The 14,965-nt window shown below is 35.4% G+C and overlaps 1 protein-coding gene across 10 annotated transcripts in view; it reads right to left on the reverse strand.

The window, feature by feature from the left end:
• The window catches only part of ATRX (ATRX chromatin remodeler), a 140,195-nt gene that overhangs the window by 73,519 nt on the left and 51,711 nt on the right, over positions 1 to 14,965 (reverse strand). For all 10 annotated transcript variants that reach the window (XM_027822584.3, XM_043522992.1, XM_037908734.2 and 7 more), the window contains 3 exons: positions 11,194 to 11,266; positions 4,521 to 4,651; positions 2,860 to 3,039 (listed from right to left, as the gene is read on the reverse strand). In XM_027822584.3, coding sequence (XP_027678385.2) covers positions 2,860 to 3,039; positions 4,521 to 4,651; positions 11,194 to 11,266 — 384 coding nt within the window. The remainder of the gene's footprint in view (positions 1 to 2,859; positions 3,040 to 4,520; positions 4,652 to 11,193; positions 11,267 to 14,965) is intronic.

Raw genomic sequence — 14,965 nt, forward strand, 5'->3', positions numbered from 1 at the left:
ATAAAAAGCTTTACAGATGGCCTTCAGCTATGTCCCAAATAAGATTTCCATATTTCATTAAATTTATCCACTACCCAAGAGTTGGACCTCATTGCTTTAAAGTTTCAGACCAATTTGGATTGACTTTTCACACATCAGACCAAAGAATTTATTGGATATAAGCTAACTGTTGAAAAAGGATTTAATATATATTTGCAACGGATAGAATGTTGAACAGTTTTTCCCATTAAAATGGGAGACAGGGTAGTTGAAATGAGGTGTACATAAATAGATACTTATTCAAAACAAGTAAATACTCTCAGGGATGTTGAAGCCAATCAAGGTCCCCCAACCCTGATAATGACAATGCAGATTCAGGGTGCATTCAGAGGTCACAGCTGTTACTCGAGAGCTAGAAGAGCAGGCACAGAGGATCTACAGAGCCATCCTGCACTGCTTCCAAGGATTGATAGTAGTGTTTCCTTCAAGCCCTGTACAGTTCCTTATTTATAGCCATTGTAATCATGCTTCATGCATATGAAGTGGAATGTAGTATTTATCCAATTCATATTAAAGTAAGTACTACAAAAATCAAGTTAGTGATGTAGAAAATAATCCCAGATTAAGACTTTTCTATCTGAAAGGAGTTATAAACAGAGTCAACCATACCACCATTAAAAGTTGATATACATAACCAAGTTTTAAAATATACACAAATCTGAGTATTTTATATGAAAACAAGTGCTCTACCCAGATTGACATACTGTGATTTTTGGTGAAGTGTGTGGATTTAATATGCTGACGCAAAGACTAAATTAGAATACAGTTGCTTTACTCAGTCACACTAAACGTTCACTGCAAGGGCTAGTCTGTTATCTCCTTTTTATGGATGTCAGTGTTTTCGGATAACAGCACTGCCAACGCCAACGAGCATTGTCAGGATCAGCAACTTCTAGGAAAAAAAAGGCAAATCTAAATCCTTTGTGCTGAGAGTTCATTTCATTTCTCCCATCTCATGCAAAGTGTGCTACCTCTTTATACTAGATTGCCATCTTTAATGATTTTATCATGAGTTCATTATGTTTAAGTCATGAAGACTCAAAAAGAGGCCAGTATCTATAGTTCATAATTCTGGGGGGCCTGACTCATGATTTTTTAAAGTCTGACATTTATAAGCAGCTAAAAATATAGTATGCTATTCAGTCCTGTTTTATCATTTAAGATTAATTTTGAATACACTGGAAAGCTATACGAGTTTCTTACTAAATGGTATATGTTGCAATAAGTAAATAAAATGCTACTCAGTAAATAACAGAATATGAGTAACTGGGAGTTAGGTTTTTGTTTGTTTTATGTACTTGGAGAGGTATAAAAACGGAGGACCAAGTCACTGAGCTATTTGAAGTGAAAGAAATTTTACTGCTCCAGGTCAGGGTTGAGGTAATTGAGGAGACTTATGACTAAAGGGTTCTGGAGATTGGTCCGGCCATGCCTTGGTCTGGCGTTTTATTTGCTAAAATACTGTAAAAGTTACAACAATATCACAGAAGATGCAAAAATGAGACTTTTATGGGGGAACACTGTAAATATAATACAATACAGGATGATTCATCCTTAGGTACATGGAAGACTACACATGTATGGTATCCTGGCATTACTGCAACACTAAAAATATAACTATACTTTCAAATTGTGCAGTAGGGATAATTTGCTTCCAATGTAAATAAACCATTTACACTCTGAAATGCCATGCTTATTGGAGTCTGCAGTGTTGCTATAGCAGTGTTGGTCCCAGTTGGTCCCACGGTTATTAGATGTAAGAAATCTGCACTAAGTCATTCCTTTGCTCCTCAACCCAGAAAAAGCTAGAAGAGCTGCATTCTTAGCTTCTTAAGACAAGAAAAATGAGAAATAAACCCAAGTTTTCATTTAAGAGTTCCATCTGCCATCCTATTGTGAACCACTTTAGAAGAACTTGGAGGGATGTAGAGTTTAACTCTCTAGGATGAAGGAAATTTCTGGTGACACAAGGGCCTATGTATAGTGTGAGGAAGAGATAGCAGTTGCAGGAGGAAGGAGGAGGAAAAATTGGGTTTTCCTGAATTATACCTATTTGATTTGGTATTAAAATTTCATGACTCAACCAGATTAACCCAATTTTTTAGAGTGTGGGGAGAAGAGAGGGAGGGAGATTAAACAGAGAGAAGGGGATTAAATAAGAGTAAACTATCCTGGAATAATCACTGTGTTATAATAAACCTAGTAAATGAACAAAAACAGACAACAGTCTGGGATGACAGCACAGGAGGAGATGTGTAAAAAATATATTTTAAAATTCCTAGTTCAAAATCTGAGTTCTTTCCAAATTGTTCTAGTTTTAGATATACTGATTTAGTTTAAATGGACTTTAAGAAAATGTGTTTGAGTTAACATCATTTTCTTTGAATTTGCTAGCTTTTGCCCTTGTAAATAAATATTTCAAATAGTTTCAATGGTAGTTAGGTTTTTTTAATTATTATTTCATCAAAAACTTACCAAATAATTTCATGGGGAGTTCACTGTCCCATGATTAAAAATTATAATTAGAGTATTTTGAAAACAAACACACACACACAAAGAACCGTATTGACAAAAATTCAGTGACAACAACACTGTTTTCCCTTATTTGCCTGTAGAGAGTTGATGGCACTAACTTCCTCAATCTCAACTGCAAAACAAGAAACAACTATAGGTGTGAAAGAGTGAGAGGAGATGTGAGGAAGACAATTTGGAATTCCAGGACATCTTTTGTTCACTGGAAATCTCCATTACGCCACATAACTGAACATATTTCATCCAATCACAAATACATTCTGCCACACAAACATTTAAATTTTGTACCTTTCCTTCTATTTCTGCGTTTGCCTTCTTTTGCATCTTTAGATTTTCCCTTTTTTTCTTCCTCAGATTCTCCATCACTCATACTTAGCTTGTGTCTCAGCAGTCTGTGTCTATATCTAGGCTTCTTAGACTCTTCATCATCTGAATCTGATTCAGAATTATCTTCCTTTTCATTCTCCTCTGTCAGAGAGAAGAAAAATCAGCACAGAACTCATACAGGTAGCTATTTGCTCATTTAAGTTGCATTTCATCTATTAAGTATTTCCAGGAAGATGTGATCGAACAAATGCACATATGCACTTCCCCCCCACTTTATCTTTGCAGTGGAAATGGTTTGATCTTACAGTTATCACATGGATTATCAACTGAAGCAATTTTGTTTTCGTCATACATATCTCACATACTTTACTCCTGGGGGAATTTTACATCACTGAGCGTGCACAGAATTCATATCCCCGACAGATTTCTTTGTTTCCCTGCGGAAAAATGAATTCTCATGGGGAAGCAAAGGGAAGCTACAAGAGTGGTCACACGCCCCTCCCCGGCAGCGCAGTCAGGTCAGTTTGGGCTCCTGGAGCAGCCAGTAGAGACATCAATCATGGGGGGGCGGGGGGGTGTGGAGGAAGGGAGGGCTCGGCAGTCATGCCTGTGAGAGAGAGAGAGACAGACAGACACACTGTCCCTCTCACTTGCTATTGCGGCATGCTCAGCATGGAGGGACGGGTGCTGGGGTGTTTCTGAGGAGGTAGGCGTGGCGCAGGCTCCGTCCCCTAAAGCAGAGCAGAATGCAGCAGCCGGCCTGCTTAGTGAATTGTTCCCATTGTCTTTGTGAATTCCCCCAGGAGTATAAAACAGGTATAAAAGTTTTAAGGCTCCTTTACACATTGCCAGACTGGTGTAAAGGACCGTATGGCCTTATAAAAGCTTATGGTGCTTTAGTGATTAGAACTGAACTAAGTTTTGGGACTGAAAAAATTTCCTATCAAAATGTACTCCATGAACTGTTTGCTACTGACCTATCTTGACATGGTCAGTAGCCAACATAAATTGTGAGTTTGATTCCACAGCCCTCACTTGCTCTTCAGTTGCCTATGATGTACCACTGAGCATATGGCTGCATATATTTGTTGTCTAATAACTAGAAATAAAAGGTCAAACCTAGTTACATTACTATTAGGCAAGGGGGTTTAGGGATTTTCTGCACTGCTCCCCACTCCCATTCTCCATCCACTGTATTGTAGTTTAAATAAATTACCAAAATAATTGAAACCAGCGTGATTATATTGCATTATTTTGACAAATAAAATATGGAGAATTTTAAAATGTTGTAAACAGAATTTTTAACTTTTTGGTGCAGAATTCCCCCAGGAATAATACTTGTATGTCTTATTGTCTTTTATTAATCAAATATTGCTTAGCACATACTCGATTCTAAATTGGTTATAACGATATGATCATAAAGTAAAAGTACACTTTTACAGAAGTCAACCAGAGAAACCCACAGAACCATACTGAGTTCAGTTTGGCAGTTGGTATAAAAAAATGCATGATGTTGTTTGGGGATTGTTTACTGATTTTGCTGTTATCTTTCCCCGAACGACTTCTGAAATTATGACAGATTCTAAAGCACCACTTTTTTCCTGCCACATTTTGGTGCTCACCATCATCTTCTGCGTTTTCATTTTTCTTTCCCGTCTTCTTTTTTCCTTCATCTGATTCTTCATCTGAAGATGCATCCTCATCAGAGGAAAGATTGGCTTTGATTTCTTCTAAAAGCATTTTCTTGGCAATTCTTTGAAGTAAAACAAAAAATACTATGTATTCCATCGCTTACACAATAGATCAATGAATGACAAATGTAATCTTATATAATTCAGCACTTCAGTAACAGGGTTGTGAGCTCAGAAAGAATTAGGAATGGAGAGCAATCATGGTGGTAATGAGAGGATATTCTAACTGACATTTCATATGTTAAACATGGTAATCTGCTCTGGAAAAAGTTCTTTGCAGTGCTCCCAAATAAGCACTTTCCAATTTTAAACCATGTTTACTGCAGATTTTGCTGAAATGTGTTTTTTTTAAAGCAACATTTAATAACTTGGGCCCATTTCATTCCTTCCCACCTGTCCCATCTTCCATGTCACTCATCTTTTCTAATAAACTGTGATGCAATATTAAGCTGAATTTTTTTATTATTTTTTTTTTTAGTTCTAATGGCGTCAGGAACACTAAGTGTTTTGGGCCAAGTGTCTAAAAGATTAGAGACAAAAAACAGTGTTAAACCAACAGTCAATCTCTGGACACTTTCCTCTATGCATTTAATTTGTGGTAAAGGCAGTATGCACTGAACACCTTAAATTCTGAAGATAAAGGATATGCACTAAAACAATTTTTTATACTATAACTCCACATTTTGCTCCTGACAGCTGTTCCTGAGGTATATGTTACAATCCTTTATGTCTGTGCCCTTGTACTTCAAAGGAGATGCAGCAGGAATAAGTGCAGTGTTTTATAGGGCACACACGGTTTCTCAAGAAGATGTGGTTGCAAATGGCTGGAAAAATCTACATCAGTAGAAGACCAGAGAAAAGGGATGAGAGCAGTCTCACATCCCCTCAAACATCTGCCAGCAACCCTCTTAGGCACAGTGACCCACAGATGAAGAAAACAGTGATTTGTCAAAAGTTACGGGTCTATATAAACTTGCAGAGTCAGACTATTATCCCACTTCCTGTGGAACAAAAAAAAGGTTGATCAACTTCTCATAGCCTCCCATTCCAACCCAAAAATATTTTCAGTTAAAATACAATAATTTAGACTATGAAAAATGCATTATTTACAGGATCTTTCAACAAAGGAAAATCAAGTATGAAAATACATACAGGCAAAAGTGATGTACAAATGGACAAGAAAATTGTGGACTTAATCTGATACTTTACTTCAAGGGGGGAAAAAGAATTGTCCCTCACAGGGGATCAGGTCCCATGGAACTGAGGAATAAAAATAATAATATTTTTAAATATATTTCTCCTGTCTGCAATGTTAACTGCAAGATTTCATGTATTTTCTCGATCAGATCCGATCATTTTAGCAGTAATGATGAAAAGCATTTTATTGTTTGTATGTATGTATGTATGTAAGTAAGTATGTATGTAAGTATGTAAATAAGTAAGTCAGGAAAGGGAAGTATCTATACCTAATCAGAAACCCAGTTCAAAAGCCAGGAATTTAAACAGTTCTATTCTTCATTTGGAACTGGCACAGAAATAACTGACCCTAATGTGTTGCTTTTTATATTACACAATTCAAGTAATTAGTAGTCACATTGAACTATAAAATATATTTTATTTTATTTATACTTTATTTAATTTTCCAGGAATTAATTTATGCCCCCAAAACAATGCCAAATTTTCCAAGACCACTATTTTATTTTCCCCACGGTTTTTGCAATTACACTTCAATCATACAATATTTTCCATCTTTTAATACACTTTAATATGATTTCAAATAAGAATTCAAGACAGGCATGTGTTCAACTGTTATTATTTAAAAGAAAAGAAAGGGGGGGAATTAAAAATTATCCAAGAGCATGAAGATGTTTATGGTTGGTGCACTAAGTCACACTGACCTGCAGCATCCACAGAGGAAATATTAAGACATTAAAGAATTATCTGACCCATATATAACTAGATGAGTCATGATATAAAGCTATTTTTTTAAAACAAGTTTACCTAAAAAGTTGCTTTTAATTACTTATATCAACAGACTTCATTTTGTGGACCTGACCCAACATTTATTGAAGTTCATATGGACAAAGTCCCATTCATTTCAATTAGCTTTGTATCAGTCCGTGTAGGAGAAATAAGAGAAGAGAGTAAATTTTAAATATTAATGAATGTGTATAATATCTGACCGGAGGAATAAATAGTTACCTGTATTCGAAAATTAAATCTTCCCCCTTTTGTAGTTTTTTTGAATACTGTACTTATTTGCCCAGATCAGTTGTAATTTCCTTCAGAATACAATGGTTTGGATTCCCAAAAAAGGGGAACTATTTCCTTATTTTTAATTATTTTGTAACTTTCATATATAAGTTATTTTAACCTTAAAGTATAATCTAGGTCACGTGGACATCACCAGTAGGTTTGCTAACTTTTACATAAGAAACACACTCAACACCGGGAAAGGAATAAGGTACCGATGGAAAAAAACATTGCAAAACTTAAAATTAAGTTCACAAGTCTCAACATACTGCCCTGTACCAGTGCACCTAAATGATTTCACATTATCCTCAATAGTGCTAAAAGAGTTAATAAAATTTGAAATTGGATAACAAATTCTTACCTGCATTGCAAACCATCTTTTAAAATATACATATATTTATATATTTATTTAAATAAAGTGGATTTTGACTCTTAAAAGGAAGGGTTTTTTCACATTTACAGAATAATGTTTGCTGAGAGAAATCTAAAGAATACATTCAGCAGAATTTCTTCACAAGTACAAACTTGAGTATGCACACATAGAATACTATTTCTTCTCTATTCCAGCCTGCTCCTAAGGATACCCAGGTCACTGTCCACAGTACCATCATCATCTGAACTTCCTCAAGCTGAATAATTTTAATTATTACTAATTAAATAATACTAATTAATAGGCATTTCTGAAATTGGCAGATTAATAACTAAATACTTTTATGTTTCACAAGACATTAAAAACACTAATTTTTCACCTAGTGAAAGAAAGTTCAAACACTGCACATCAACAGGGGATGCAACTATTTATTTAGTAGAAATAAGATACAAATTATGGTCCTCAAAAACTAGATATTCTCTAGTATGTTCCACTGAAGTCTAGTCTGAAAATTTAAAGCATGTTTAGAAATTAGGACTATTTTTCCACTTTTGGTGTAATCAAAGGATTATATATAATGAAATTGGTAAACAATACCGAAAAGACAGTGCTGAACAGATCAAACCCTATAAATGCTTCTGATAAATATTTGGCATAACAGTATTCACAGCATCATGTGAAACTGGATGTTTAGTTCTTGAAATCAGTTTTATTAAGTTAAATTATATCTGACCTCAAAGTAATAAAATCTATTCCAACTTCAAGTTCAACTTCCAAATCTTTAGAAAGTAATTAAGACTGAAGATCAACAGTTACCTACACTGACAAACTTTTATTCTTTTCAGCACTTGTTTAACCATCAAACTGTAGAAGCGCCAAGACAATACAGATTATGATAGTGTGCAAATCTGTTTCCCCCAACAAATCTCTGGGGGATTTTTATTTATTTTCCTGGGATCGGGGAACTGAGGTGGATTCTTAGCCAACATCAATTACAATTAAATGCTATAAAATTTTTAAATAGAAATAAAAACAAAAAAACTGGGGCCATGCGATCCACTCAATAGTATACTGGGCTGCAAGTGAGGAGACCTGGATGCTATTCCCAGCTCTGCCACAGACTTGCTGTGTGATCTATAGCAAGTTATTTCACATCTTTGTGACTCTGTTCCCCACGCCCTGAAATGTCTAAATAGGCAGTAACCCTTTGGCAAGAACTGACTCATTTATAGCTTTTCAAAAATCTTGAGGATACAATGTTGCCACTGTAAAACAAATTTAGCTGAGAATTTAACTAAAAATAACGATTAACACTATGTGTTAACATTCTTAATTAAATTAAATCAACTCACAGGTGGTGTCCATAAACACATATTAGTTATATGTATAATCGAATTGTCCAAAATAAGCCGCTAAAGAGACAAAACCATAAGGCTGCGCTAATAGAAAGCAGCATCCTTTAAGAGTATTAGAAATTTAATTAAATTTCACCTTTAGCATATTTTTAATATTTAGTTGTATTTGTATTTATAGTTTTATATATGTATGTTTGACTGACATTTAGTACACACACAAAAATACTTTCCTTCAGATTAATAAATTACCAAATACTTTGTTCTATAGACTGTATTATGCCTTTGTTTCAACGATCTGATTTTCCATCTCTCATAGAGGTATTACAATTAAATTAAATGCTTGGACAAGAAAAATGTTTTACAAAAATTTATTGCATCCATCAAATACTTAAAAGGCATTCTGCATTAATACACTATTTACCTCTTAATAAACAAAACTACTGCGAACATATTAACAGTACCATTTAAAAGATCAGAAGGACCAACAATAAACAAATACACAACATAAGATGACAGCATACAGCACTGCCTGTCATATTGTGACCAACTCAGATATTGCACTTTGGCAAAGATGATTTCAAGACTTATTAAAAAAATTATTCATGTCATTCACATTCAAATGTATTCAAACAATAGAACTTCTAAACTAGAGACTTGCAACCATGAGTGCCCACACTATAAATATCTCATTGGGTACTAGGTACCCTCTTTGGTCTGGTAGAAAAGAGGCAGCTTGTCTGAGTAACAGAAAATATTTTTCTAAAGTTGTGTTGAGTAAAGAAAAAAAAATTTTTTTTTAAATCTTCTCAAAATGTTTTCCATCTTTTTACAATTTTGTACCAGTGATTACGGTACAAAGTACAATGAGTGTTGAATGTAATATTAGTGAGTTCAGTTATCAATTACTTCCTGAAGGTTGAAAAGTGTATTTGGTAACAAATACCTCCCCCTACACCTCAGAAATGTATATTCAGAATATTTCCTAGATAAAAATTTAAACAATGATTCAGTTTGAAAAGTTACACAAACTGATTTTAAAACCTAAAAGAAAATATAATGATATTTAGTGATCAAATCTATTTTGTTCAAGACCTGTAGGGGTTGTACTGAGAAACACGATAATCCCCTCCACACTAACAGGTCAAATCTACCAGTTAACATTTGTACTGTAAAAAGCTGAGCTTTCAATGATAAATATTTGCTTTAAATCAGCTGAATCATCAACCAGAAACTCTTAAAAACGTAACAAAGGTAGAGTGAAATTAAAGTATATTTAAATAAAAATAAGGTTAACAATGTTTAAATGTTGTGCTTATGGACCTGTGCTGTCAGTCCCTTAAAAGTTATTTTTTAAAAAGTGAATTAAAATGCTTAAATTTTAAAACTGAACATACAGAAGAGCTAGATTAGCAGCAATATTTCTGTACCCAACTGAGGTCCATATAACAAAATTCTGTTTTTAAATTCACTTCAGCTATGTAACAAAACGCAGCTATTTTGTGGAACAGACACAATATTCTATGCTAATAAGGCTCAGAAGCAGAAAAGCAGACTCCACCAACAGTTGTGTTGTAAAGTTACAAAGTCGGTCCCACATTTACTACAGGACAAAGAATTCAGTTTCAGAAATACTGTATAAAGTTTTCTTGGAAAAACTTAAACTACAATAGCTTCCAAAAAGAAACTCCTGCTCATAATTGAGTGTTTAGCATAGAGTCCCTTTAAATTAATACTTTGTTTATGCTGTTACTAATTCAAAAGCCAAAAACTTTTACATTTTATTTCATTCGCTATCCAAGCTACTTTTTGAGGACTACATTGTAATAGTAAAATATGACATACGTTTAAAAAAACAACCACCTAAAAGTAAAATTACACCTATTAGTTTTTATAAATTTAAATTTTAAAACTAAATAATATATAGGCCCAGATCCTGAAATCACTCATTCACATGCTTCACTACGCATGTGAGTAGTTCCCTTCATGGCAAGTAAGCCTATGTATGAGTGCATGTAGCATCAAGACCTTAACCATCATGTAGGTGATTTCAGGTACTCATCAATTTATTAAACGTCAATTTCATTAACAGTCCAGAATATCCATGAAAATGTTTTCTCCATAAACGTGTTCCCATATTTTTGCTTTATCTTTCTAATGAGAAAAGGTGTTTTAATAAAAAAAAACAAATTATGTAGCTCTAATAATCAAGATCCACTATAAAGATTTTGTCATTGTATATTGCACAGATGCCAATTTTTATCATCTATTCATGTAAGTAGCTGAAATTCACATTTATCAAAGCAGGCTTTTACTTGTCTCAATGAAGAGCTTATCACAAAACCCACATTTTACATAGGAATATAAAACAGACAGTGCTGCAATGCATTTATAACACACCCTATGCAAGGTGTGTTAGTTAACACTTCTAAATATTTTCTTTACATTTCTGGATTTTGGCCTCTGTTTTCTGGCCTCTCGTTCAAACTTGCGGGAAGCCTGTGAGCGAGTCTTTACAAGGCAGGCAGTCCTGGTTTTTACAACCTGCTTGCTGTTCCGTTGCGCCGGTTTGCGCCCACGCCTAGGGTGTGTTATAATCTTTTTAAAGTCCTTATGGATGGAATCATACCTATTCTCAGGATCGTCGTCATCCTCCTCCTCCTCCATTGGAACAGCCCCCGATTTAGTATCTCCTTCATCCCCTGGGAAAAAAGTCAGAGATTTGACATAAGGATAAAACCAGCAATGCACATATCAATTTTCTATTATATGTGACCTGTTGCAGCACACACTCAATTTAAAGATAACTTGGAACTAAATATCACAACCCGACCTTTAAAAAAATAAAAAAAGCAATCTTGAATAGACAAAGTATTCCCCCATACAATATCTAATAGCAGAAAACTCTTTGAAGCAAGAGCCTTGTTAACATCTATATTTACTATTGTAATTTTCAAGCAAATCTTTAATACCATATAAAATGAAGCCATAATCTGTATAGATTTTACTTTAAAATGCACAATAATTGAATGCTCCACTCTTCAGGTATTTTAAAAATGAAAATTTTAGGTTTTCTTGTCCACTTCACGACTGGATTCCCATCACCAAATTCACAGAGACTGAAAAGATGATGGCAAATAAGCTACAGTACTATCAACTTCCAAGTATACAAGAGCTTGCTTACTCATAACTGAGCTGCCTAGTCTTCACAAGAAATATTTCAGCAGGAAAAAGTTTCTCCTGATGATCTACTTCCCTCTCTGTACTACCAAGGAAAACCACGCAACATCCATCCATCTTAGAGCATGCACATTTATGTATGAAGACTTGTATTTTGAGAACTATGCTGATTAGCCTTAGAGCAACAATATCAAAATTCAGCTTATGATATAACATACCTCACAAATGCAGGAAGTTAATATACCTAATTTATCTATTAAAACCAGAAGTCAACTTAAGCAGAAGGAAATTTTTTCCTTCCTTAAAATTACACATGAGAGAAGGGAGCTATACATTCTGATCTTGACCCTGCCAATTACCTTTTTAGTTCACACTCACTATTTTTCCCTAAAATGTTTTTAACTCTTTTAAAAGTTGATTTGCAAATGGAATTATAATGACACAAGAGTATCCGGCAATGTGTGCTAAACTACTTCCAGTATAGTCTATGGACATTCAGTCTACCCACTGAAAATTCATTTTTTAAAAACAAATTTCTGATCGTGCAGTGATGTCTAGCCAATGAAAAGAGGAATTGGTCCACAAGTGGTCAAGTAAGTATTCTTTGTTGCTACTTCATATGGCTTTCAAGGTTCTCTAGTTGATGTAACATTGCCATAGAATGGGAGCCAGCCAGCAATCAGCAGTAGGACTGGGTATCAGGGGACCTACTAAAGAAGGGTGAAGCGTCAGTAGTTCTTGCGTTCAATACGTCCCTCTGCTTGGTTAGTAGGGACTTTCAACAGATATTGCTAGTATGTTGGTGGATTACTTTTAAATTCCACTTGTAGGTCACCTTTAATAGTTGAAGCTTCTCTTCCTTTAGAAGTCCACCCCACGCACAAATTATTTTCTCCTCTGCTTAAAGTCCCTTAAGGCCCAATTCTATTCCCATGGGAATCAAACGTGTAAAGAAATCCAAGGGAGCAGGACAAGTTCTTTAGTACCCAATTCTTGTAACTTCATGCCATCATGTGCTTGAGCCTCATCCACCATTTCCATATGATTCAATCTCTCCCCACACCCCCACCTCCAATACCCTTTTTTAATCCACAGGTATAAGCTTCAGACGCTCTCTCATTCCTATTGTTGCCTGACCCTTTTTAAGGTTGATATTTAGATTAATGACCAATTGATCTGACTGCAATTAGCTTCTTCCCCCCAGAATCAGGCTACACAGAATTCACACTATGGAGTTCAATATTTTGTGGGGCGTCTTGGTGTGAGTAACAAGGATACTCATACTGAGGGCAAAATAAAACCTTAGATACCTTTATTAAAATAATGGAGAAAGCTAGAAATGATCCAAGCCACATAAGAAAGATAATACAGGATCAGGGTAATCTGTGGTATCATTCTATGTATAAGCTTTAGAATTGCATGCTCACACCCTTAGTTGGGGACAAAAGGACCAACTCTGTCTCCGTCATGCAGTGTCCAATGGTACAAGTCCCCCAACGAGTTGAAGGGTCAAGTAGAAAAGAAGCAGACGGCAATGGAAGAGGCCCAGGGAAAGACCAGCCCCGGGCCACATGTTGACTGCCCTGTTACAGGGCCTTAGCATCATCTGTTCATATGCCCACATGTAGCCTTTTTACCAGTATAATACCGAGGTGTACTTATTTTATATGTTAACATATTGATCTGCGTGACTACCATTTCAGCGCATGATCATACCATCATCCCTTGCTTAAGTGGATTTGCAGTTATTACTTCCATGTTCCTTGTAGTAGCACTTACGGGAACATTCTAGCTCCTACTGGTGAGCAAACTCTTCTTAGTTCCCCAAATCTAAAGGTAACCGCTGATCTGTGCTAAGGGAGACGGCCTACTTAACCACACTTATGCTCCAGCTAATATCTTACAGGATACAGGCCTAATGGTTTCTTGCATTACAGCAGAATAGAATAGAAGGCAAGCCAGTGCATATAATGGGGTGAATATCATTGGGCAAACTTGCCCTATGCTACACTGCTACTTACTGCTTTACAATTCTTTGATATCATTTATGCAATATGATTCACAAAATGATGAATCATTTTTCTTATAGGGTATCACTATTCGATTAATTGATGTAATTTTATGTAAGGATTTGGGGAAGAGGAGTCTCTCTTTAAACTGTATAAAATGCTTCACCTTGCACTTTCGTGAAGCTGCAGAAATGATGTTATCTTGTACATTACCATTATGGTTTGTGATATACTCCTCTACTATATACGTACGCTTGAATTCCTAAATGCTGCCAGACATTGAGATAATTAAGTTTCCATTTGTGACCAGTAAATCCTTGTCTGAGTAGTGTCTTGAAGTTTATGGCCCATTTAAGGGAGAAAAACATTCTATATCTTTAATGCTATTCTCTTTACATTTTTATATTAAATGGCATGAACTTGTGTAAATTTAATAGCCCACTGAAAAATGGACTAGTAGTACTGGCAAAAAAGTCAGGCATAGTGAAATCTTTTATTAATGCTCCACAATACTGAGCTATATATCAAGCACCTTCACTTTTGAACCTCTACTTAACAAAGACTGTATATGTCATGTCAAATTGTGTAGTGGTTTTGCAGTGTAAAAAAATACTCTTTTGGAGACTAAGATTTCCTACTAGTTAGGCAGATGACTGGCATGATAAGATTGTTGGGTAGAATAATCAGCAAATGTAAATTAGTAGCAACTCGGGCACCGTTGTTCAATGTCACTGCCATGGGTGGTAAGAGGAATTGAGGAATGGGCTGCAGCTGCTTCACCCTTTCTCCCCGGCACTGTAGCATAGTAGACAAAGGGCACATACATGGCTCCAAAAGACATTTCTAGTCCAAAGACTCCAATCTCATACGTATGCGATGCATGCACAACTACACTGGAATCCATACTTACACATACTCGAAGAACTGGTTACCCTAAGATGACCTGTTGAATTTGGATAATGGCTCAGTGTTAAATAGCTCTTATAACATATCAAATCTCCTCTAAGGTATTCTTGAGGTGGAACACAAGAGAGCGGTACAGAAAAATTTGTTAGACCTTCTGCTTACTGCATATTCAGAGCAGAGTTAATTGCACTGATTCCAAATCAAAGTAGCTTCAAACAGGGAACATATCTTATAAACAGAACAAGTCTCTTGAACTATCTGCAGTTGCCAGACTTTTTGAACAGTCTAAATTCCTTATATAAGAGA

Source organism: Chelonia mydas, chromosome 9 (genome assembly GCF_015237465.2).
Source record: "Chelonia mydas isolate rCheMyd1 chromosome 9, rCheMyd1.pri.v2, whole genome shotgun sequence".
Classification (NCBI taxonomy): Eukaryota; Metazoa; Chordata; order Testudines; family Cheloniidae; genus Chelonia; species Chelonia mydas.